The sequence below is a fragment of the Capsella rubella genome, unplaced genomic scaffold, assembly GCF_000375325.1.
Source record: "Capsella rubella cultivar Monte Gargano unplaced genomic scaffold, Caprub1_0 scaffold_2, whole genome shotgun sequence".
Taxonomy (NCBI): Eukaryota; Viridiplantae; Streptophyta; class Magnoliopsida; order Brassicales; family Brassicaceae; genus Capsella; species Capsella rubella.
The window spans coordinates 2,064,060-2,086,749 of NW_006238922.1; the positions used below are offsets into that span (position 1 = coordinate 2,064,060).

General features: G+C 37.1%; 6 protein-coding genes across 18 annotated transcripts; 3 read left to right on the forward strand and 3 right to left on the reverse strand.

Annotated features, from left to right (window-relative positions):
- Positions 1 to 33: 33 nt before the first annotated feature.
- On the reverse strand, positions 34 to 3,982 carry LOC17895441 (ubiquitin-like-specific protease 1D). Of its 3 annotated transcripts, none has more exons than XM_006301374.2 (14): positions 3,603 to 3,982; positions 3,345 to 3,387; positions 3,067 to 3,248; positions 2,688 to 2,980; positions 2,472 to 2,520; positions 2,044 to 2,129; positions 1,935 to 1,964; positions 1,759 to 1,854; positions 1,565 to 1,667; positions 1,350 to 1,447; positions 1,026 to 1,148; positions 766 to 880; positions 538 to 645; positions 34 to 372 (listed from the first exon to the last, which is right to left on the reverse strand). In XM_006301374.2, the coding sequence occupies exons 1-14, from the start codon at positions 3,942 to 3,944 to the stop codon at positions 259 to 261; spliced, it is 1,782 nt and encodes a 593-aa protein (XP_006301436.1). In that variant the 5' UTR covers positions 3,945 to 3,982; the 3' UTR covers positions 34 to 258. The 3 variants fall into 3 exon arrangements, with proteins under 3 accessions (XP_006301436.1, XP_023643255.1, XP_023643253.1); XM_023787487.1 differs by having other exon boundaries at positions 3,336 to 3,387; XM_023787485.1 differs by having other exon boundaries at positions 3,327 to 3,387.
- A 3,058-nt stretch (positions 3,983 to 7,040) lies between these two features.
- Positions 7,041 to 11,738, forward strand: LOC17895173 (RNA-binding protein 25). 10 transcript variants are annotated; one of them, XM_023787642.1, is made up of 8 exons: positions 7,042 to 7,397; positions 7,482 to 7,604; positions 8,659 to 8,915; positions 9,047 to 9,199; positions 9,339 to 9,744; positions 9,835 to 10,473; positions 10,567 to 11,159; positions 11,292 to 11,738. In XM_023787642.1, exons 1-8 carry the CDS (start codon positions 7,139 to 7,141, stop codon positions 11,541 to 11,543), a joined length of 2,682 nt encoding a protein of 893 aa, XP_023643410.1. In that variant the 5' UTR covers positions 7,042 to 7,138; the 3' UTR covers positions 11,544 to 11,738. The 10 variants fall into 10 exon arrangements, with proteins under 10 accessions (XP_023643409.1, XP_023643410.1, XP_023643418.1 ...); XM_023787650.1 differs by lacking the exon at positions 7,042 to 7,397 and adding an exon at positions 8,462 to 8,529 and having other exon boundaries at positions 7,540 to 7,604; XM_023787647.1 differs by lacking the exon at positions 7,042 to 7,397 and adding an exon at positions 7,853 to 8,529 and having other exon boundaries at positions 7,581 to 7,604.
- A 233-nt stretch (positions 11,739 to 11,971) lies between these two features.
- On the reverse strand, positions 11,972 to 14,814 carry LOC17895612 (U-box domain-containing protein 19). The gene has a single exon (XM_006301027.2). The coding sequence runs from the start codon at positions 14,356 to 14,358 to the stop codon at positions 12,289 to 12,291; it is 2,070 nt and encodes a 689-aa protein (XP_006301089.1). The 5' UTR covers positions 14,359 to 14,814; the 3' UTR covers positions 11,972 to 12,288.
- A 16-nt stretch (positions 14,815 to 14,830) lies between these two features.
- LOC17896382 (probable F-box protein At1g60180) lies at positions 14,831 to 17,359 on the forward strand. Its single transcript, XM_006302197.2, has 4 exons — positions 14,831 to 14,836; positions 15,749 to 16,621; positions 16,775 to 16,948; positions 17,066 to 17,359. Exons 1-4 carry the CDS (start codon positions 14,831 to 14,833, stop codon positions 17,357 to 17,359), a joined length of 1,347 nt encoding a protein of 448 aa, XP_006302259.2.
- A 518-nt stretch (positions 17,360 to 17,877) lies between these two features.
- Positions 17,878 to 19,465, forward strand: LOC17895025 (putative F-box/LRR-repeat protein At3g18150). The gene is made up of 5 exons (XM_023787488.1): positions 17,878 to 18,397; positions 18,488 to 18,702; positions 18,784 to 18,963; positions 19,066 to 19,348; positions 19,410 to 19,465. The coding sequence occupies exons 1-5, from the start codon at positions 17,878 to 17,880 to the stop codon at positions 19,463 to 19,465; spliced, it is 1,254 nt and encodes a 417-aa protein (XP_023643256.1).
- A 295-nt stretch (positions 19,466 to 19,760) lies between these two features.
- Positions 19,761 to 22,454, reverse strand: LOC17895955 (U4/U6 small nuclear ribonucleoprotein Prp31 homolog). Of its 2 annotated transcripts, XM_023787893.1 has the most exons (8): positions 22,416 to 22,454; positions 22,263 to 22,307; positions 21,967 to 22,029; positions 20,823 to 21,853; positions 20,665 to 20,735; positions 20,474 to 20,582; positions 20,257 to 20,332; positions 19,761 to 20,162 (listed from the first exon to the last, which is right to left on the reverse strand). In XM_023787893.1, exons 2-8 carry the CDS (start codon positions 22,263 to 22,265, stop codon positions 20,058 to 20,060), a joined length of 1,458 nt encoding a protein of 485 aa, XP_023643661.1. In that variant the 5' UTR covers positions 22,266 to 22,307; positions 22,416 to 22,454; the 3' UTR covers positions 19,761 to 20,057. The 2 variants fall into 2 exon arrangements, with proteins under 2 accessions (XP_023643661.1, XP_023643662.1); XM_023787894.1 differs by lacking the exon at positions 22,416 to 22,454 and having other exon boundaries at positions 20,823 to 21,876; positions 22,263 to 22,279.
- Between the last annotated feature and the right edge of the window lie 236 nt (positions 22,455 to 22,690).

A 22,690-nucleotide genomic window follows, 5' to 3' on the forward strand; every position in this document is an offset into this window, starting at 1 on the left:
AGAGTAGTAGTAGAGTAAGGTAGGGTGGGGGGGGGGAACAGAGATCATTTTCCCTTATAAATTATAAGTTAGATTATTTAACCATCACAAGTTTTAATTTAACTTTGACTCAAATAATAGTACTTATGCCTAAAAGTCTATACAACAAAAAAGTTGAACTCTGTTAGAGCAGTGAGCTATGTCTTGATTTGGATGCTGCATTATCTGTACTGGTTTGGCCTGTCTGGTCACTGACAAGTGACACCTTTGAATGCTGCATTATGTACTGGTTTGGTCTGCCTGGTCACTGACACAAAATAGCTCGATGAGTGTGTTTCGGATTTTGATTCTTAGAGCAGAGGCTTCATCGGGTTTAAACCACTTCTTGTCGAACTGGAAGAATTGAAACACGTAAGTTCAGACAAGAGTAAGCAGAATATAGGTGATTTGCTATCAGGAAAAGAGTTTGAGATATGTGATTTGGTAGCAGGAAAAAAGTTTTGAGTAAGCAGAAGATATGGGGATTTGGTACCAGGAACAGAGTTTGAGATAACTCACCATTCCCAGGTCTTTCCTTTTCAACCTTTGAGGTGCCTCTTCAATGAACCGTTTAATGAAGAAGAGAACAAACGGACCACAGTCGAAATCATTCTTCTGTTGAGGAACCTGGTTGGACAAAGAGAAAACCATACGACGAGTTGATCTTCTTGTGAGGCTCTAGTCTCTATATAATAGTCATATTTCAGAAGAAACCATCTAACAAAGTTAAGAAGGTAAACGACTGACCTGAATATCAGCTTCGCTGATCCTACGGGGGAGGCTTTTCCATACTTTTTCAGAGATTGGTATATCCGAGGAATTATCATCTTGATTCAAATAATGCCATTCGTCTTTTAGAAATCTGTAACAAGTTGACACAGAATTTAGTGTATGTGGTATCTGCATTTTAAGGCTAATGCAATAACTTTTTCCTTTTATGAATTGAAACCATATGCATACAACGTCAAAAATGATAAAGTCACAGGAAAAGCTCAGGGGCATCTCACCTTTTTACATTTTCAACAATTGATCTTCTCGAGTGAAGTCCTAATGAATCCAGGTGAAGTATAGTAATTCCCGATTCATCTTTCTTATCTGGGATACAAACTATCACAAGGCTCCAATGGAGACTGAAACATGGTACAAGAATCATGCTGAATAGTGAATAGATAAGTTCTTTAGAACCTTAATCTAAAGATTTGCAAAGCGCATAACATTTCTCCATCACAAAGACAGACGCAGGTTCTGTTTAAAATGACAGTGGCCATTGAAATAAGTTCAGGTTTTTCTCAAAAAAGCTAAAATTACAGTGCTAAAGGAAAAGAGCTTACTCTTCATGTATTGGTATAAAAATATAAGCTTTACGGAATATATCGATCCCCTTCCACCACCGCCTGAACTTCACAAAAAAGGCAGCCTTGTCATTCCCCTATTATATTGAAAGGACAAGACAAATAGACCAGTGATATAAGCAACAAGATAAAAATGTGAAATGCAAGAATGCCAACTGAGAATTATTTTCTAAGGATCACATTTTTAAAATTACCTTGTATGCAACAGCTTCATTGAGCTTCTTGTAGAAATAGGTATTAAAGAAATGACAATCAGCAGAAATTTCATTCGATGATGATATCTGCTGCTGCAAGAACCTAGCCAAAAAAAACACAGGGGGAAAATCATAGATAATCATGCAATTAATATACGATATAATATATCGCAAGTCTAACACTCCAAAAGTACCTGATGTAGAAATTCATAACAGGCGATGTTAGAAATTCTCGAGGCGCAAGGCATTCAAGATCTTTAAGACAAACTTGAACAAAGTTTGGATCGTCCCTGGATACCAAGTATTAATATTTTTGAGGGTTACAAACATACAGTAAGTTACCCTAGATCAGTCTTGACATAGAATTTACCTTGATGGGTAGCATATTTCTTCCTTTAAGCTGCAGTAATCATCACCTATTAGTTTATATACAACCAGTTGTAATGTGATGAGGCTAAAAGAAAATAGGTAATTTTTACCCTTCAGGTAGTTCATCTGCTTGCTCCTCCGTCATTAAAGGTTGATGTTCTTCTTCATCCACATTTATCACTGTATCATCTAATTTCTGTAGTTTTGTTTGGGGAAATATCATCAATTAGTTGAACAAAAACACAGCAAATGAGTTGGAGTAACAATCATTAACAAGCCAAAACATAGCCATAGCCCAGTAGGAAGCTAAGTATAGATCTATTTAAACAGCACAGCTCTGTAGTTTATCTAGAGAGCAATTAACTGGTCGAAAGTTGATGTTTTGCGTAAGGAATTCGTAAAATTGTCTGTTGGGACATAACCGAAGTTTTCTTAGAAAATGAGCCATGCTTCTGCTGGAGTAAATATATTAGGACGATAATGATTGCACAAGAAATGCAATTTCATGATATATGGTTATAGGAGTAAGCAAGAATACCTTGCAGCGCTTTGAACTCTGTGATGGATATTCTTCCCAATGCCACTCCCTATGAAAGAAAGACGTTGAGCGATTACGATACAACTCATACTCTTGTGTACTAGAACAGTATGTCACGACAAAATAGTACTAGCACAGGTGGTATACTTGGGAACCCTTTACAAAAAAAAAGAAACTAGTAGCAGAAACAGTTGGAAATGGAGAAAAAATATGGACCTAGGAGTTCCATGGCCAATGGGGTTGTTATCATCATCATCAAGCAGAGAATAAGTGGAAGATTCCTTGGGCTTTTTCTTTCCATAAGCTTCCTTGAATTTCCGATTACCACTTGATCCTTTCAATCCAGAATTAAGCTGCGATTCACCGTGCTCAACTTTCCCTATATCTGACAACATCCGCCACCCGTTGCTCAGCCTTGTTACGGGCCTTCTATCAGCCTTGTGTTTCCTACTTTCACATCCCAAATCTTCTAGTTCTTTACCAAACGCTTTCTTTGACTGAGTATCTGTCTGTTGAACACAAATTGCAAAGTAGTATCATGAACAAGTAGCTATCTAAAACAGTTTTGAACTGGCAAAATGTAGAGTCTCCATACTTTTGGTTTACTAAAAACCGCAGCAAAAGTTGACCGTGAGACTTCTTTTGAGTCTGCACTCCCTTGTCTAGAATTTTCTTTTGAGTCTGTGTTCCCTTGTCTGGAGGTTTCTTTTGAGTCTGTATTCCCTTGTCTAGAGGTGCCATTTGAGGCTGCATTCCTTTGGGTTAAGACATCGGAACCTACAGAAAAATAAGACACTGAGGTAAGCAATATGCATTGAACTTAATCAATTTAATTAGAAGCAAACAAACTCTAACATTTCCCACCAAGAACACCTGAGCTTGTCGATTGCATGGGCTTGGAACTTCTATCCACATCCTGCCAAAATAAAAGTCTCTATCACAAAATCTCCTAAGTGTTACATAAAATTCCAGATGATTAATGCATAGTAGTCACCATGACTATGATTCATAAACATAAATGAGCTCAATTCTAGCTTAGAAGATGAGAGAAACAACACTAAAAATTCATAAAAAATGTAGTCAACAAGTGAGCAAAAGCTTTCAAAACCCATTAAAGTGTAAATGACAAACCATTCGCGAGCGCTGTAGAACCCTACGCTGCTTCTCCTCCTGGAGGCTGACGATTTTGAGGCGGATTTTCTCACCCTTGTCGGGTAAGCTCGGACCTAATGTGACAAGAAGCGATTTATTACGGTCCAGCTGGTCGTCGATGTCACGATCGGTTAGGGTTTTCTGAGAATCAATCTGATCGTCGGAGAGAAACGTTGGCGGCGGAGATTTGGTGTTAACAATCTCCAACTCAGGGAGTTCATCTTGTTCCTTGTCCATGGCTGAATCCCAATCAATCACAAAATCATTCTTCTCGGAACAATCGACGTCTACTACTACTTCTTCTTCCTTCTTCTTCGCCATTTCTTCTCTCAATCGCCCATTTGTCTCTTTTTGTTTCAGAATCCTTACACTTATCAGTTTTATTTTTTCACTAGTTTAATATTAAAGAGACTTCTCTCTTCTTCACAAAACAAAAATTAAAAAACTTTCTGTTCTCATTTTAAAATTTTGATAATTTGAGAAATTATTTGCTTGTCTATTATATGGTGGTGATTTCTAATTTGTTCACAGATTGGGAATGTGTAATGGAAATATTTAGTTTTCCCAAAACATTAATTTAGGTTTTCAAAATCTTAGCTTAGATTTGCTCTTCGAAAATATAAGATAGTCAATGTTTAAAATAGTATTATATTTTACGCGGTAACAAACGGTCAAGAAAACCGTTTGAATATAACTGTTCGGATTTGATAGAAAACATTCCAAACATAACCATTTTTCCTTCGCACTTGAGCTGCATTCCCTTTTCATATCCGTTCGTTGTGGATCGTATGCTCTATTTTCGCAATTCAAAACTTTAGTTACAAATCTAACCATCTGATAATATATATAGTTTTCTACAATAAAACAATGAGTATGATGTATAAAACTACACCACCTTGTTTTTGTTTATGCGGAGGCAAGATATGAATATGCGGAGGCAAGATCATATAAATTTTTAGGATCATATAAATTACAGTGATATTAACTTATCTATTGTTTTAATTATAATGCTAATTGACATGCTACTGTCTTAGTTATGAAACACATGAACCCCATCAAAATACCAACAAAAAATTATAAGTAAAATAAATTTATTAGAAAAAACCAAAAAAATAACCATGGATAACTCAATTCAGAACAATGAAATTAATCTATATATAGTCAAAATAATTTTGATATATTTTCAATATAATTAGATGAGATCCTCTTCTTTGAGACTTCTTAGTCATTTTCTTTAAAGTTTACCCAAATTTTAAATTTTCATATCTATATTACCATTTTGAAGTACCTTTTAACTTATAACCTTTCATTTTGTAATATTTGCATAATTAAACCTTTGTCTTTTAAATAAATAACAAATATTTAAGGTAAGTTATGTAATTAAATCATGATAAAATTGCAAAACTAGAAAGCAATATTTATTATATTTAACAAAATTTCCTAAAATATCTCCCTGATAAATCAAATATTTATTCAATATCTTTATATGATCTTATTTTTTTAGAAAAATTATATTATTACATAAAATATATGCATAATAATTTTTTTTCATATGTTGCAATTTAATTTTAAAAATGGACGTATATCACTCAAACGATACAAAAAATGTATGTACTAAAATTTTATTGATAATTGTTAGCACGATTGTTCCACCGACTGATCGACACTAGTTCCAATCCCTGAGCTCAGCTTGTAGCAAGCCAGCTGTTTGACTTTGCTAAACGATCTTTCCAATTGGACAAGACTTTCTAGCCTATGGCCCCCAACAGTTTGGAAGATCTCTTGATAAAGGGTTTTAGAAAAATCTCTTCGTTTTTAAAATGATGCTGTATAAAAAATCACGTGTTATGTTATAGAACGAGCTATAATTTACATAATTATGATTATAGATGTTTTTACGGGGTGTTTACTATAGTAAAACCCACAAAATATTTTAATATGAAATTTGATTATTTAAACGTAAGATGTTATGTCAACATCATTTTAGTATTTTGAATATCAGACTTATTTATTTAAGTTGATCAAATTACCAATAAAAAGATGTCATGCAATATTACACGGGTTAAATAATAAAATTAACAATTAAAATACAATAGTACAATTTTTTTTTTGGTCAGTCTGTACTACAATTTTATATATGAAACAAAATTAAAAAAAAAACGTTTTAAAATATCGTTCCACGGTATACTGCGGATTAAATTTTAGTATACTGTACTAAACAATAAGGTAGACTATCGAGGAAAAGATATCTTATTATATAAAGTTGGGTTTTCAAAGTTAGTCATTAACAAGATCGTGACACGTGTTAATTGAATTGGTAAGATGTTGACACGTGTCAAATAATTAGTGTTAAGAAATTATATAAATTAGGAACTAAAAAAGAGTCATTATTTACTTAAAATAAGGATAACAAAAGTCAATATAATTAGTAGTATAATGATTTTTAAAATATTTTTTTTTCAAATATGTAATTTTCTATATTTTCATATTTTAAAATTTTTCTTAATGCTCATCTCAACGACACTATAACTCATTTTTATGCATTGATGTTAATTTGTAAGAACTTTACCATCAAATTTTGTAATAATTAATTAAGTTTAAGAGATACAATAAATTGCAAAGTAAAAAAATATGCAAGAATAGTTTTTTAAAAAACTGGAAATGTAGGAAATAACATTTTTAGGATAATGGTATAATCATGTTTATGTTATAATATCTAACTAATTTTTTGAAAAATTTGGTAATAGTAATATTATGAAAAATGGTGAATAGGTTACAATTTTTTTTGGTGATCGATAATTTAACATTACTAGATTTTTTTAATGAATGTTTAATAACGATTTTATATAAATACATAAATAAATTTGTTCAACAAAAAAACAATTTACTAACTTTAAAAATTATCTCTTTTTGAATACTTGGATATAACATTCGTACAATAAAACAACCCTATACGGGCCTTAATTAATCTATATTAGAAAATATGATATTCAATTAATATTGATTTTTTTTTTGTTAATGTTATGATTTTCAAAATTTTAATACATGCAATATTTTTAATTCATACATGAAAACATAAATTTTAACCCGCGTTTTTACGCGGGCTTTTATCTAATAATATATAAACTTCTAGATTAAATGAGTTTTTGAAAAAACATACGAGAATTAATGGTCATTTTATTGTTTTTGCTTTCTATTTACCATATAAGAAAATTTGACTTTAAGAAAGAAAAAAATTTGATTCGTTCCCAAAAACAGAGAAAAGAAAATGGAAACAACGGCCTAAAAAAAAAAAATGGAAACAACGAGCCTATAGTCTACAAACACGTATATCTTTTTTTTTTTTTACATTGGCCAAACAAATTGGTGTAATTTGACACGCACAAAGAGAGAGAGATAAACGAGTAATTAAAATTGGAGTTTGTGATTTCTAGGGCACAAAAATCTTAAGATTCCGCGAAGTTCATTACTCCATTGCCAAAGCTTCCAAGTTCTAACCCCAACTATAGACTCCCATGGCCGACGGCGATTCTTCTTCTCCGGCCACGGGGGATCTCAATTCGCAGAAACTAGAACCCACTACTCTGGTTCCAATTCCCAATCCAAATCCCAATCCTTCCACAACTCCGCCACCGCCTCAACAACATTCGCAGCAACCGCAAGTCGCTGCTCTGGTTCAGCCTGTTCCACCTGGTCCGCCTTATGCTCCTCCGTCTCAGATTCCTGGGTCACTTGTTCCCACCAATCTCCCGCCGCCACCACCATTCCGTCCTGGTATGCAATACCCTCCCGTTGCTAATTTTCAAAACCCTAGCTCTGGTGTTCCTCCTCCTGGCGTAAACTCTATGGGGGTTCCAGGATCCATGCCTCAGTATCAAGGGCAGCCTCCGAACCAGGCTGGTATGAGACCTTTCCAGCCTATGCCTAATGGTTACCCAGGAATTCATGGTGTTGCCCCTCCAGGTCCCATGCCTCCTCAGGGTGGGTTCTTCTATCCTTCTCTGCTATTATCTATCTTTTAATTTTCAAAAAATTTGATTTTTACACGCCCATGATGCACTGTAGGCTGTAGAATTTGTTTCCATGGCATTTTGCTTTCTGTGTTATGTTGAATGTGATTCTTAAACTAGATGAGGATAAAGGTTAGAGTACAAATAAGTATTATTGAAAGAGGAAATAGGGAGAAAACTAGAACAGGAACACCGATGACCGGGTGTTTTCTCATACAGTGTCTTGATTGAGTTCCGTGAGAATGGTTGCAAGGCATCAAATATTGGGTAGGGACTCAATTCTACGACTCCTTCATTTTGGTATGCGCAAATTCGCTTTTGTTCTTCTTATTATCTCCTTAATTTTTGTTAGTTAGTGTAACTCCTTTGAAGATAGTATTCTTAACACAATTTAACCAAACCACTGACAAAAGGTTTTTGAAAGATATGCCTCATCTTCGTTCCCCAATTATATGTAAAAATTGAGATTTACTGTAGTTTTAAGAACTTTGAACTTGATGCCAACTGCCGGCAGCAAGCATTTCTAGCGACTGAGTGATCCTTGCTCTTGGTTTTGAGGTATTGCAATTCTTTCAAATTACACCTTCCGTTACATCTCCCACTTGTTTCTTTTTCATTTTCCTTCCTTTGGTCAAGCTGCTAATTGTTGATATAAAGCTATTGTGGTGGGTGATGATGGGTGTTTAAATATTTCTTAATCTCAAGTTCAACATTTATCAGATGATTGTAGATTCTTACCTATTGAAGTTGCCCTATGAGGTATGACTACTTAATGTGGTAATAATAATGACTACGGTACTGGTGCTATCTTCTCAATGTGTCCTTCAGGTTCTCTGTTCAGCTGGGTGGTATTTGTACTGCCTGTGGTGTTCATATCTAATTTGCTCTAGTTTGTGGTAACAATACAAAATGAAATTTCAGTTCTGCTTCTTGATTCTTTTGATTTATGCCAATGCAGCTGTTCAGAGTATTACAATGTAAACATTTATTGATGAATTTCTAGAGACTTGTTTTTGTTTATGCAGGGATTCTTCGGTATCCTTCTCCATATCCAACAATGATTCGTCCTGGGTTTATTATGCGTCCGCCTGGTACAATCGGTGCTGTTCAACTAGCACCACGACCCCCTGTGCCTGGAATGCCTGGTCTCCGTCCCGTAATGCCTCCTATGGCCAGACCACCTTCTATTGCTTTTGTAACACCTGCAGAAAAGCCCCAGACCACAATTTACATTGGCAAGATAGCAACCGTGGAAAATGACTTTATGATGTCTATTCTTGAGGTTTGTTTTCTGCTGTCAATCTGTATTTTCTTCTTCCACTGCTTTTAAGGCTGTTTATGTTCGAGTCATTTACGTCCATCTCTTTTGCTACACATTTTTATAAGAATTGAGATTTCATTTTTTTCCTGCAGTTTTGTGGCCATGTCAAAGGCTGTTTACGTGCGGAAGATCCTACCACCAAGAAACCTAAAGGTTTTGGATTCTATGAATTTGAATCAGCTGAAGGGATTCTCCGTGCAATACGCCTGCTGACCAAACGTACTATAGATGGACAAGAACTTTTGGTAAGTGTGGAGTAAACATCAGATTTCGAAATATTTGTATGTTTCTCCAAGCAAATATTTGTATGTATCAACCAAAATACTAATTTACTTTTACGGTACATTTTAAATTCATTCTCATTTTTTTCTATATGGTCTGTAGGTGAATGTTAATCAAGCAACAAAGGAATATTTGCTCAAATATGTTGAGAAGAAAATAGAGACTGCAAAGAAGGCGAAGGAAAGTCAAGCCGTAGGAACAGAAGAGAACCAAGCTGAAGGTCCTGAGAGTGAGCGAAAAAAGCTTGAGAGTGCTGAAAATGAGACAGGGAAAGATGGAGAACAAAAGAGTAAAGAAAACATCGATATTGCGAATTCTGCTGTCATAACTGACGATGAAAGGGAAGCGGACAAAGAGGCTATGGAAAAAATTGAAAGTGCTATTGAAGAAAGGTTAAAGTCCAACCCTCTGCCTCCACCACCCCCACCACCACCTGCTGATGGTTCAGGCATGGAACTTGCTTTCAAATCTAAGGATGGTGACTCCAACACTGACATAGCTAGGAGTGGTCTGTTTTTACCTCCACTACTCTTTGTCCTTAATTCGGCTGCCATTTTCTAATTTCTTTTTAATATAGGTTATATTTTTTTTCATGTAGATGCGGCAGCAAATGATGTTGAGACTTCTGGAGAACACAATAGGCCTGACACAAACTCACCTGATTGGAATAAAAGAAATGACCGAAGAAGCAGAGAAAGAAGTGAAAAGGAGCAAGAAATGGATAGATACGAGAGGGAGGCTGAGCGAGAACGGACAAGGAAAGAGAGAGAGCAAAGGAGGAAACTTGAGGATGCAGAGCGTGCTTACCAGGCTCGTCTTCGACAATGGGAACGCCAAGAAAGGGAAAAGGAGAAGGAACGACAGTACGAGAAGGAGAAAGAGAAAGATAAAGAGCGTAAGAGGAAAAAGGAAATCCGCTATGAGGAAGAGGAGGATGAAGACGATGATGATTCAAGAAGAAGATGGCATAGGGCTGCATTAGATGAGAGAAGAAAACGGCGTCAAAGAGAAAAGGAGGATGACTTAGCCGATCGACTGAAAGAAGAGGAAGAGGTTGCTGAGGCGAAGAGGAGTGCCGAGGAGCAAAAGTTGCAGCAACAGCAATTAGATGCCTTAAGGCTCCTATCTGGACAGGCAGCTATTGGAAGCGAAACAGTTCAGACATCACCTATTGAAAACAATCATAAGGCAACTCTCCAAACTGTCAGTGAATCTGTCCATGAGCACCATGCAGCAGGTAAAGGATTTTTATTCTCTCGTGTGATCTTCATTATCGTCTTTCTCCTGCTTCTCTGACTCTCTGTCTAATGGCTTTGTTTGCCAATTGCAGATTTTGAACAAAACGGTTCTGGTAATGAATCCATGTCTATTGATAATAATAGTGGATCAGAAGCAAATGCTCCCTCAAAAAAATTAGGATTTGGGCTTGTGGGATCTGGAAAGCGGACATCTGTGCCTTCTGTTTTCTATGAGGAGGATGAAGACGAAGCTCATAAAGATAAAAAGATGAAACCTTTGGTTCCTATAGATTACTCAACCGAGGAACAGGAGGCCGTGGCCCATGGTGGCTCGGGGAATACACCTCCTCATTTGGCTTTAGCTGCTGAATTTGCAAAACGAATTTCGAGTACTAATCCCAAGGAGGAAACAACAGAAACCGAAAAACAAAGGAGTAGACGTTCTCATGATAAGGGAAGCCACCGGGACAGAGACAGGGAAAGGGAAAGGGAAAGGGAAAGGGATAGAGACAGAGTCAGGGACCGAGGTGATGGGCATAGTGGTCCAACCAAAGACGCTAAAGAGCCTGGAAAAGCAAAGATACCTGATAACAAGTTTCTGGATGCAAAGCAATTGATAGATACGATCCCAAAGACAAAGGAAGACTTATTCTCATACGAGATAAACTGGGCTATGTATGACAAGGTAAGCTGCTCTAAAACTCATATCTCCATTCCACTTTTACTAAGATCAGTGATCCCTTATGATTACTTGTTGCCTTGCTTGTGAGTTTGTTTTGGTGCTCACATGTTTTCCCCTTTTTCTATATTTGAATAGCACCAATTGCACGAAAGAATGAGGCCGTGGATATCAAAGAAAATCATGGAGTTTCTTGGAGAAGAGGAAGCCACACTTGTGGATTTCATCGTGTCAAACACTCAACAACATGTGAAAGCGTCTCATATGCTTGAGCTGTTGCAGTCGATTCTTGACGAAGAAGCTGAGATGTTTGTGCTGAAGATGTGGAGAATGCTCATCTTTGAGATCAAGCGGGTCGAAGCTGGAGTCCCGGTAAAATCCAAAGCCTGAAACTTTTATTTAATGATTTTTCTTCCAATGTTGCTTCATATCCAAAATTTTTCGAAGTCCCCTTGTGTTTGGATTTTAAAAAAGAATCGCCATGTTTACAAGCTTAATGCAAAAGAAGAGATTGAAACAAGAAGAAACAAGATATACATTCTAGTTCACAGAATAAACATTTGCACCACTAGTTTAAACTTTAAATCTATCTTTGTCCTTACTCTTTATTTTTAAAATTAAGATTTTTCTATGATGGCGCTGTCTTCTCAATCATTATTGAAGGATTTACTGGAGGAATCGTTATAAATTGTAAATTAAGATAGTGTTTGTTTATAAAACAAGTATTTGGTTTGTGTTTTAGACTACAGAGTGCAATGGTTATTTCTCTAAATTAAGGTATACTATGATTTTTTATTTAAAAGAAAAGTGAATATATATGATAACAACTACAAGGACTTGTATTATTTCAGTTTATTTCCAGATGTTGATACCATAACTACAGTAGACATTGCCATTATTAAGCAGAGAAGAAACTGATTACATTAGTATTAGCCTATTTAGGCTCTTTGGGTTATAAAAAACTCCCAGAGCTAAAATATACAGGTTTAAGCTTTAAAAATTATGTACTTATAAATATAAAACGTATCCTTAATCTATATAAAAAAAATAAGTTTACATTTTAACCCTTCGATTAAAAAAGCTCAAAGAGTTACTACTGCTCTGTGTGTGTGTATGTATGAGCCAAAATACCAATTTACCAGGCGTGTATGAACCGGTCTCTTTCTAAAACCGGTTCAACCGTACCGGTTTTCCTCTCTTGAAACTCGTGTATCAATTTAATAAGCGCGCTCGCCTTTTTCCCACTTCCAAACTCGCCGTTACTTGACGCCGTGTAAAGCGACCCCATAACAGACGGATTCTTAGCCAAAGACCCGACGACGTCACTTCCTCCGTTGTGACACAGATTCAAAAGCAGAGCAACACAGTGCTGCTTCGTCGCCGGCGTTACCTCCGACGAACCCAAAATCTTCACCGCGAGCTTCAATCCTCCACGACGTAGAACGGATATCATCCCGTCTGGATATTCCGCCATTTTCGCTAGAATCGCCATCGAATCCGCCGTGACTCCGTCGCTGACCTCACCGGATTTTAAAAGATCGAGGAGAACGGGAACAGATCCGGCGGCGAGAACACGCCAGTGATTCTCAGGTTGGTTTATCAACAAACTCCGAATCGCGATTAACGCGTTGCGTTTCGCCGAATCGCCAAAATCACAACTCTTAACGATTCTCACCAATCCTGGAATCGAATCTGAGATCTCTCCGATCAATCTGCTGTAATCTCCGAGAGAAGATAGATAGAACAACGCAGCCGCTGCGTATTGCCTACTCTCTCTTCTCGCACCGTCGTTTAAAACCTCCACGATCAGCCTTAATCCACCACCGTCGTCTCCGGCGATTCGATTTTTTCCGGCGGTATCTTTCGACAAATTCATAATCCCAGCCATGGCGTTCTCTTGAATCCTCGGATCTTCAGAACGAAGAATCTTCATCAACGAGTCCACAGCTCCAGCTTCCACCAAGCAAGATCTGTTGAAACTACTCGTCTTTGTGAGAATCCGAATCTCCACTAATGCTTTAACCATCTGTTCCTCGTCTCCATTGATCAATTCATCGGCGAGGAACTCCGCGGTGAGTTTCGCAGCTTCTTCCGCCGCTAAACTCTCCGCCACAACCACTTTCTTCTTCCCCTTTTGACCCGAAACTACACCGTTTTGCTTGCAGTAGCTTTGAATCACTTGCTTGATGGAGAAGTTATCAACCAACACAGTACTAGTCAGGTTCTTACCAGTCTTAGGGCACGTGATGTTACCGGAGGAGAACCACTTCGCGATTGAGCTCCGGTCATACGTGTGTCCTGTTTCCAAAACCACTGGATCACTCATGATCTCGAGAGAAATTGGACAACGAAGATCATCAATGTTTAAACCACGAATCATCATCAAATCCTCTTCTTCGTCTTCTTCTTTCTCAACTTCATCATCAACATCAATGCTTCGAAGTATCACACATCTACAATAGCATATGAATCCCATTAAGCTACTGAGAAGCTCGATTTCGATGTTACTCTTCTTCTCCACGGAGATCTCTTCTCGTAAAAAGTCAATCTCTTTGACACAATCTCTCCATTTCTTGACACCAATGTGATCAAGAACTCGGAGTATCTCATCCGAGTTCGGGTTGATTCTGTTCTCAAACAGATTAAAGAACCAATAAACAGAGTCTATAGCGAGTTTGTCGTCTCTGTCAGGTCTTGCTTCGGATTTACGAGTCTGACGCATGACTAGATAGATAAGCTCATTGACTTCTCCAGGTAACTCAACAGACCCGAGTGGAAACGTGTCGAGGCTAGTTGATATAGATCGGATCAAGACACGGAAATGAGCTGAGACTTGACCTGAGTTTACCAACATAAACAGCTTAGCTCCATCTCGTGTACAGTCTTCTAAAAGGAACTTGAGTTTCTGGAAGATGACATGAAGCTCCGAAAGGCTCAAGATTACCGAACGACGACCCGCTGATATTGATCCGACCCGGATTTGAACGCGGAGCTCTTCCAAGAAGATGACAAGAGATTGTATATGTCGGAGAGTTTCTTTAACACTTCTTTTGTTTGTTGAGAAGTGTTTTGATTTGAAGCTGAGAATCTCGCCGGCGATATGTAGTAGTGAGTCGAGGAGTGTGGGTAGAGAGATGGATTCGCATGGATTCACCGCCGGAAAAGTCAGAATCCGACGAGCCGACGCGGTTTGTGTATTAATCATTTAGATAAGAGAGTTTTTTTCAAAGTCTTATCTTTTGAGGTTTATGTGTTTTATGGTTTGCGTTGTGAAGATAAATATATACACTTTGTATGTGAGTGAGATGTTTGAACGTTCTACAAGTTTGCGACACGTGAAGAGGTTTGACTCGTTGAGAATCCTGGGGTCTGAAATTGCCACGTGGTATTGGAGTTTGTGACACGTGAAGATGTATGATTCGTTTGATAAATTTTTAAGGGTTGTGAATGTGCCACGTGGTATAGCGTGGCGATGAAGTGTGAGGAGGGACCAAAGTTTGTCGTACCGTGCATGGGACGAGGTAGCCGACAGTTTCTATGATGTTTCTGATATTTTTGTTTTCCTATAAATTCAATTATTATAGTAATATTGCTTTAGTTTAGTAAAACACGAAATTTCTATGATGATGATTGATGGATCCAATAATTTAGAGGAGACTTTGAGAATGTTTATTAGGATGAAGGTTCTTGAAGAATTATTTTCTTTTATAATTATTTTTGTTGTTAAGACCAACGTAACTAGTGAACTGGATTAGGGATCGTTGTTTTTTTAATATAAAATAAATATGCGACTAACAGAACATGTTCCTTTGTGGATAGTTTGTGTTCATTGGTTTTAGACTTGAAACGATTGTGCTACAGAGTTTATCTAGAGTCATCTTTCTTTCTCTTTTCTTTTCTTTATTCTTTTTCGTTTTTTTGGGGTCAGATTAGAGTTTTCAAGAAACAATGGACGGTGCAGTGTTTTCCATTAAAAAATCAAACTTATAATAATTTAGAGGACCCATCTTAATTTTTTTTTATAATTTTTCTTTTTAAAAATATATATATATCGCATTTGATCTAATCTAATATATTTTCTAAAAAAATCTCTATGTACGGGAGCCCACTCGACATCATCTAATTTTCCTTAAACCAAAGATCATGTTTATCTTACTTTTTAGAATTTTGTGTAAATAAACCTTCTAAATTACCATTTTTTGCAATTTTACCATCCAAATCCAGAAAATACAAATTAATATTATAAAGTTAAAATAAATATGTAATATAGCATGTTTCTGCTACTATTATGTTTGTAAAACTTTTAGAATAATATATAAAATTAAAAAGTTCAAATATAACTTTAGAATTTTTAAAAATAAATGTATTCAACCGTAAAATTGTTTAAAAAATAAATTTATCATGAATAAGGGCTGTATTGCTTAATATTCTTGATTTAGTATGATTGTTTTGCATTTCTTGGATATAAAAGGTAGAATTGCAAAAATTGACGCTTTCAAGTTTATTTGCACAAAACCCTATTTTTTTAATTTTTAATTTTTTTTGTCAACAAAAAAAGCAGCCGCTTCAAGTCTTCCTAGCCACTGTAACGATAGTCGTGGTGCCGTGGTGGTGATCATCGCCGGAATGTTGACTTAATCAGCTCTTTGCCTAATGCGATCCTCCAACATATCCTCATCTATGTTCCGACGCAACTCGCCATCTCAACTTCTGTCTTGTCAAGACGATGGAGGCATGTATGGTCCGATACACCTTCTCTTTCCTTTGATGACGATACTGGTACTTATCGTAGGAGAGTAGTGCATGCTGCTTGGATAAACGAAACCCTAACTCGATACACAGCTCCCAAGATGATCAAGTTTCATCTCAAAACCAACATGATCAATCCCACTGCTGCCGACGTCGACAGGTGGATCCAGTTCTCCATGCACCGCAGCGTGGAGAATCTATCCCTCAGTTTCGGTTTTGTTGATGGTTACAAGATTCCTGATTTCTTCTACATTAATTCATCTATCAAGCAACTCAGCTTTCAGATACTTTGTGTTAATATGATTCCCAGACGATGTTCTGTATCTTGGACATCCCTAGAGAAGTTGTCCTTGCGTAATTGTATCCTCTCTGATGAATCCATTGCTATGATTCTATGTGGTTGTCCGATTCTTGAAAGCTTAGCATTGTTTGACTGCCACAAACTTAAGGTTCTTGATCTCAGCAAATCGCTGCGCCTGACAACATTAGAAGTAATCAACGACATTAGGTTTAGGGTGCCGGAGCCAAGCCACATTGTGGCACCACATATACATCATCTTAGATTGAGATACTATAAGTCACCAATTTTTGTTGATGTGTCATCTTTAACTGAAGCTAACGTGGACGTTTCCGTTCACTCATTGCAAGAGATCTTGGAGTCTGATTTTCTTCAAGCCATTCTTAAAATGCTAGAGAAGTTGCAAAATGCTTACTTTTGGGTGCAACATTATTCGGGTATGTTTTGGGACCATTCTTGCATTCTATTATATATATGTCTTCATCAACTCTCTTACTTACTTATATTGGTTGCAAGTCAACACGCGTGTACTAATTAATATGTGTGTTTTGGTGTTCACTATCTCTTATGTTAGCTTTTATCTATTGCCGAGGTTTGTGGTGTAACTTTTCCGATGTTGAAGATAAAAGCTTTGACTCTTGAGACAGAGATCTATCAGTATGCTATTCCTGGTATACAAAGACTTTTACAAAACTCTCTTGGTTTAAAGATGGTGACAGTTCATGCAAGGGGGCTCTACAAGTCAGTGGTTCATATATTTACCATAAAACTTCTTTTATTTTCCTTGGCCCCCCTTTTTAACTATCATTGAGTTCAAGTAATCCAAGAATCATGTTTTTTTTTTTTTTTTTTCTCTTTTTCATAGGACAGTGAATATGACAACTACTTGGACTTGCAAGACTTCAATCTGGATCAACGTTGGAAACCAAAGGATGGAGTCTTTTGGAACAGATTTTCTTCGGGTTTAGACACAAAGCTCGTGGCTTCATTTGTGGAACTTGTGCTTAAAAACGCAATGACAATAGACAAGATGGTTCCACAGTTTTACCGAAGTTACCATAATTTTAAGTTTGAAGAATTGGTTCAAACACTTCCTCAGAACAATACTGTTTCCATTATTGTGCTCTCAACCATGCATAATGGCACATTAATTATATGAGTGGTGATGAATTATAGGGTTTATTTTTCTATAGTCTTAATGAGAATACATACATTTACATGGAACCTCAATATAACATAGTGTTATTTTCTTTATTTTACTCACATCCTATCGTATCTGAACCCCACTATTACATAATGGTGATATATGTATGCATATTGTGATTATTTTTGGTGTTTAGAATTGATTAATATGAGTTAGGTTTGTTTTTTTCTTTGTGAACTAATCATAGGGTATGATCATCATTATATAGTTTGCCATATATATATTACATGTAAATTGAGATTATTTTTGGTTTTACATGGTTTTGAAAATCGATTAATTAATATATGTTGGTTTGGTTTTTATGAATTCATCTACTCTTTTTGACCTACACATAAGACTCATTTTGTCATCCTTAAACAAAACCCTAATTAAGTAAAACCCTAATTAAGTAAAACCCTAATTAAGTAAATTGGTAAAAGTAATATATATGGCAAACTAGCTACACGCCGCAACGATCATATCGACATATTATGATGGACTTAATCAGCTCTCTACCTGATGCGATACTCCAAGATATCCTTTTCTTAGTTCCGACGAAACTCGCTATCAGTACTTCTGTCTTGTCAAAACGATGGAGGCACGTGTGGTCCGATACACCTGGTCTCTCCTTGGATGATAAGAAACTGCATGCTGATGGGATAAACGAAACCCTAACTCACTACACAGCTCCCAAGATGATCAAGTTTCATCTGAAATTCCTCAAGAGAAACACTTTTCCCGACATGGACAGGTGGTTCGAGTTCGCCATGTCACGAAACGTGGAGAATCTATCCGTCTGTGTCGGTAATACTCGTGGTTATAAGTTGCCTGATTCATTCTACATCAGTTCATCTATAAAGGAACTCATCCTTAAGTTACCATATTCTTATATGACTCCCAAATCCTCCGTATCTTGGACATCCCTAAAGAAGTTGTCCTTGCGTGACTGTTTCCTCTACCAAGAATCCTTTGATAAGATTCTATCTGGTTGTCCGATTCTCGAAAGCTTGACACTGATCCTTTTATATCCACTTAAGTTTCTTGATTTCAGCAAATTGCTGCGCCTTAGAACATTAGATTTAAGTGTGTATGGCCGAAAAATGGAGATTGTGGCACCACATATCCATTGTCTCACATTGCGAAATTTTCAGTCACCATTAATTACTTTAGTTGATGTCTCGTCTTTAACTGAAGCTATAGTGGAGACTGGAGTACAAGACAGCCCCATAATGTATGTATTAACTCATTACATAGTGCCTGAAATGTTAAAGAAGTTGGAGAATGCAGAGAAGCTTACCTTTGGGGGAAACTTTCTTCTGGTATGTCATATTCTTGCATTATCTCTCTAGCTAATGTCTACAACTCTCTTACTTAATGTTCACCATCTCTTGTTATGTTAGATTTTATCTCTTGCGGAGGTTTCTGGTGTAACTTTTCCGATGTTCAAGATAAAAGCTTTGACTCTTGAGACAGAGATATATCAGTATGTGATTCCTGGTATACAAAGACTTTTACAAAACTCACCTGTTTTAAAGATGTTGACAGTTCATGCAAGAGATGAGTACCACCATATCATATCGGTACATGCATATGCAATAAACTTCTTTTAATTGCCTTGGCCTCCTTTCTAATATAACTATCATTGAGTTCCAATAACCATGTTTTTTGTTTCTGTTGCGTAGGGTGTTTCTCTTGACGACTACTTGCGCTGGGAACGCATGAAACCGGATCAATGTTGGAGATCAAATGATGGAGTCTTTTGGAATAGATACCCTTTCGATTTAGAGTCAGATCACGTGGCTTCATTTGTGAAACTTGTGCTTAAAAACACAAAGACATTGGACAAGATGGTTGTACTGTTAAACGAACGTTGCCATAGCTTTAACTTTGAAGAGTTGGTGCAAACACTTTCTCACAACAATGATGTCTCCATTGTACTCTCAACCACGCCGTACACCGTGTACGGTAAGTTCTGGTCCGAAACACATACATTCCCTTAAACTTGAAACCATATCATGTTATATAGTATCGTCCCAAATGCTACTCGAACCGGCAACTTCTAAGGTTATGCCAGGATGGTGATATTAGTAAACTCTTTTATTTGCAAGATTAATCAGGAAATAGTCATCACATTTGTCGAATAATATGAGGAAAGATCTAATTATTTGCAATGTTAAGTTTCCAATTCTAATTATAACGAACCAGAGAGCTCGTAGGTTCGGGGGAGTTTTAAGGGAACTGATTACATTTGAAGAGTTGCGATGGCCTGTGTAAATCATGTGGCTGATACATGAGCTTAAAGAAGCTTTTTACTTTTTAGTTTGAAAAATGGTAACAAGAAGATGGATATGGATCTTTAGGTAAGACGAGATAAAACTAATGAAACTGTTTAACTTCAAAAAGGCATTAGTTGTGCAAGCAACAAAAGTGATTCCGCCGAGACTCCACATCAAAAGTCAAAACAGTGTTATTTTTTTTTTGCGTCTCATTTAGTGACAAAAGAGAGAAGAGACCTTAAAACAGAAGAGAGAAATAGAAAGCAATTGTAACACCATTCTACCTTTTCCTTTTTCCGTTTCATTCATTTACATTCCATCTTCCAAGATAAAATCCCAAGAGTACGTCGTGCTTGGCTTTTCAACACTTGAAAACTTGTCTTTCTGTCTTGAAAAATCTAAATCTTCTTGAGCTTGGAAAAGGTTCCTGACTCTGAGAAGTAAGTGCTTTGAGTCCCACTGCCTAATCCTAGAGCCTGCTGAGGATTGCACAACTCTATTCCCTGTCAAATATATAAACATTTGGAGTCAGACAGCAATGCAAATGGATCACAATATATAACAACATTTATCAGGAATCGAATGATATGTTTGTACCTGCACAGGAGTGAAAGCCAGGCTTGATGTCAAACCAGAGGTAGTTGCACCACCTGCATACTGTCGTTCTTTGAGCCTGAAAAAAGCCATTGATCGAATGAGGACGCACAGGAGATATTATGGAAGAACAGAGCAGGATCAGTAAAGATTAATCTACAGGGTAAGAATATTAACATAAATAATGGGGTAAAACACAGGAGAAATAGAAGAAACTTACTTTTTGGCGACCTTAGCATTAATTTTCAGCTTGCTTGGAACACTGGATACTCGCAGCCTGTTGCTTCCTGCCTGGCCAAGCATTCCATAGCCTTCACCGAGACCATCACCTGCCATCGTGAAGAACAGATATTAGATTAGTAGTGCCTTTAGTGGCTGTTAACAACAAGTAAAAAGTACAAGGTATTTTACCAAGGGAGCTCTCTTCGGGTGTACCAAACGCCATCCTGTTGGCCAGCTTCCTCATATCTGTCACTGCATACCTGATTAAAGAAAATGGTAAGAATACAATAAGTAGTAGAATTCCATCTAGACTAATTGAGGACACAAAGTAGGATGAAGAATGCTACCTTTCTTTCATTTTCCTTAGACGGCGACCACCCCTTCTTTTCTTTGGCTCAGAGTCAGGAACAGGAAGTGGCTTAGGCTGCCTTGCAGGGGGAGGTTCTTGCCACTTCTCAATCTTCTTACGGATCTCTTCCCTCAAAGCTTTTCCATTTTTCCCCAACGGGTCCCCTCTAGTAGCATCAACTCTTGCTGCCAAAGTTGATTTTGCAGCCACGAGCCTGCTAGCGCGAGCCCGAAGTCCAGGAGGTGTGCTTTGGAAAATCTCTGTCTGCTCCAGATAACCCACACGGGTCTGTGATGTTGCAGAAGAGAACCCAGCAAGGTTCTTCCTCTTGTGGCCAAGAACTTGAACATTACAGGCAGGCATTTTAGCAAGTGCTGACAAACCTCCAGCAGTCCCCATGAGCTTGGCTGCAACAGCACTCCCAACAATGGCGGAAAGATTTGGTGCGATAGACCCCATCTTACTTTCAACAAAGTCAAAGACCTTCTTCCGTGCAGAATCAAGATCTAGAGCCCGATCACAAGCCTCTAACACCTTTTGCAGGACATCCTCTGGTAGTGGGCTCCCTTTCGTAGTTAAAGCAGTAACTGAAACAACCATTATAATAGCAGAAGGAAGAAGGCCTTCAAGATCAACAAGAGTTAAATCCGTCTCATTGCCAATCTTTTTCACAACACGGGCATAATCGATTGGGTGATGAACCAGCGACTCAAGCTCTTGAAATTTAAGCTTGTACTTGTCCCGTATAAAGCTGTGGACAATGGCGATTTCATTCTCAATATCAACAGAGAGCTGATTGCAGTCCACAATAAGCTTGTACTCAGGATCATCTTCTAAAACAATTCCTTTCTCAGCTCCATCAGAATCCTTTCCAAGAGCCTCCTCTACTTTCTGCATTATATCAATATATCTCTGGCTTTTCTGCAGCTTCGAAACAGTGTCGAGATCATCATAGTTAAGGGACTCTAAATCCGCCATGTCCATATCAATATCTTCTTCCTCCTTTCCATCATCACCATCATTCTCGTCCTGAATATGAATAACCGACCAAACTACAATTAAAACCATAGCTCCACCACGTAAATATCAAAACAAAACTACGGAAACAGATAAAGAGTTATCAAAATGAAACCCAAACTCACCAATTCTGCTTCATTGTCAGATAACTCGTCAAGATCAGCAAGGAACGAATCTTCAAGAGTTGCCTACAACAACAGATCCAACATATTTAGTTAGCAAAGTCCAAGCTTACTCTCATATAACAAAAAACATAGCAGAGAGGGCTCAAACAAAGAGAAACAAGAAAAGCAAATATCTAACTACTACTCAGAAACCCTAAAACCAAAAAATCAAAAATTTGACATTCAAATCAAAATTAACAAAAACATCTCTCGAATAAGTGAAAAACCGATTCGGTGAAGAATAAAGAAACGCTTACCATAATCTTTCTACTCGGAACGCACAAGCCTCACTGTTTTCTCACCTGCGTATTAAACCAAGACGAAATCGTTGAATCGGAATAAACCCTAATTTATAGACAAAGCTTGGGATACACCCAATTAAAGAAACGAGGAAAAAAAATCAAAGGTACCTGAATCGAAGAAGAAACCAAAATTGGAGAAGAAATTTGAAGAAGAAGATGAAAGACAACAGTCACTAGTCTTAAGAAAAAAATAGTTGAGATTCGAAGTCGGCATGGGCCTATTTTAAATGGGCCTTTCACCGACCTAAATGGGCTTTTGAAAATTTTCAGTTTAAGAGATAATATCGCTATAAAATATCTTACTTACCAGTTTTGTTTTGTTTTGTAGAGAGAGATTCATGTTTTTTTATTATACTCCAAAACAAATGGATAATGTTTTGAGA

Coding starts and splice junctions, on each gene's coding strand:
- LOC17895612 (XM_006301027.2), bottom strand. CDS start 14,358: ATGATTAATACACAAACCGCGTCGGCTCGTCGGATTCTGACTTTTCCG.
- LOC17895025 (XM_023787488.1), top strand. CDS start 17,878: ATGGACTTAATCAGCTCTCTACCTGATGCGATACTCCAAGATATCCTT. Junction 18,398..18,487: donor GATTCTCGAAAGCTTGACAC/TGATCCTTTTAT, acceptor GCCGAAAAATGG/AGATTGTGGCACCACATATC. Junction 19,349..19,409: donor CACGCCGTACACCGTGTACG/GTAAGTTCTGGT, acceptor CATGTTATATAG/TATCGTCCCAAATGCTACTC.
- LOC17895173 (XM_023787641.1), top strand. CDS start 7,139: ATGGCCGACGGCGATTCTTCTTCTCCGGCCACGGGGGATCTCAATTCG. Junction 9,200..9,338: donor TAGATGGACAAGAACTTTTG/GTAAGTGTGGAG, acceptor TATGGTCTGTAG/GTGAATGTTAATCAAGCAAC. Junction 11,160..11,291: donor ACTGGGCTATGTATGACAAG/GTAAGCTGCTCT, acceptor ATATTTGAATAG/CACCAATTGCACGAAAGAAT.
- LOC17895955 (XM_023787893.1), bottom strand. Junction 20,583..20,664: donor ACCCGAAGAGAGCTCCCTTG/GTAAAATACCTT, acceptor TCACGATGGCAG/GTGATGGTCTCGGTGAAGGC. Junction 20,163..20,256: donor TGGCTTTCACTCCTGTGCAG/GTACAAACATAT, acceptor TATATTTGACAG/GGAATAGAGTTGTGCAATCC.
- LOC17895441 (XM_023787485.1), bottom strand. CDS start 3,944: ATGGCGAAGAAGAAGGAAGAAGAAGTAGTAGTAGACGTCGATTGTTCC. Junction 3,249..3,326: donor AGGTGTTCTTGGTGGGAAAT/GTTAGAGTTTGT, acceptor ATTTTTCTGTAG/GTTCCGATGTCTTAACCCAA. Junction 1,448..1,564: donor ATGAAGCTGTTGCATACAAG/GTAATTTTAAAA, acceptor TCAATATAATAG/GGGAATGACAAGGCTGCCTT.
- LOC17896382 (XM_006302197.2), top strand. Junction 16,622..16,774: donor TGCAAAATGCTTACTTTTGG/GTGCAACATTAT, acceptor CTCTTATGTTAG/CTTTTATCTATTGCCGAGGT. Junction 16,949..17,065: donor GGGGGCTCTACAAGTCAGTG/GTTCATATATTT, acceptor TCTTTTTCATAG/GACAGTGAATATGACAACTA.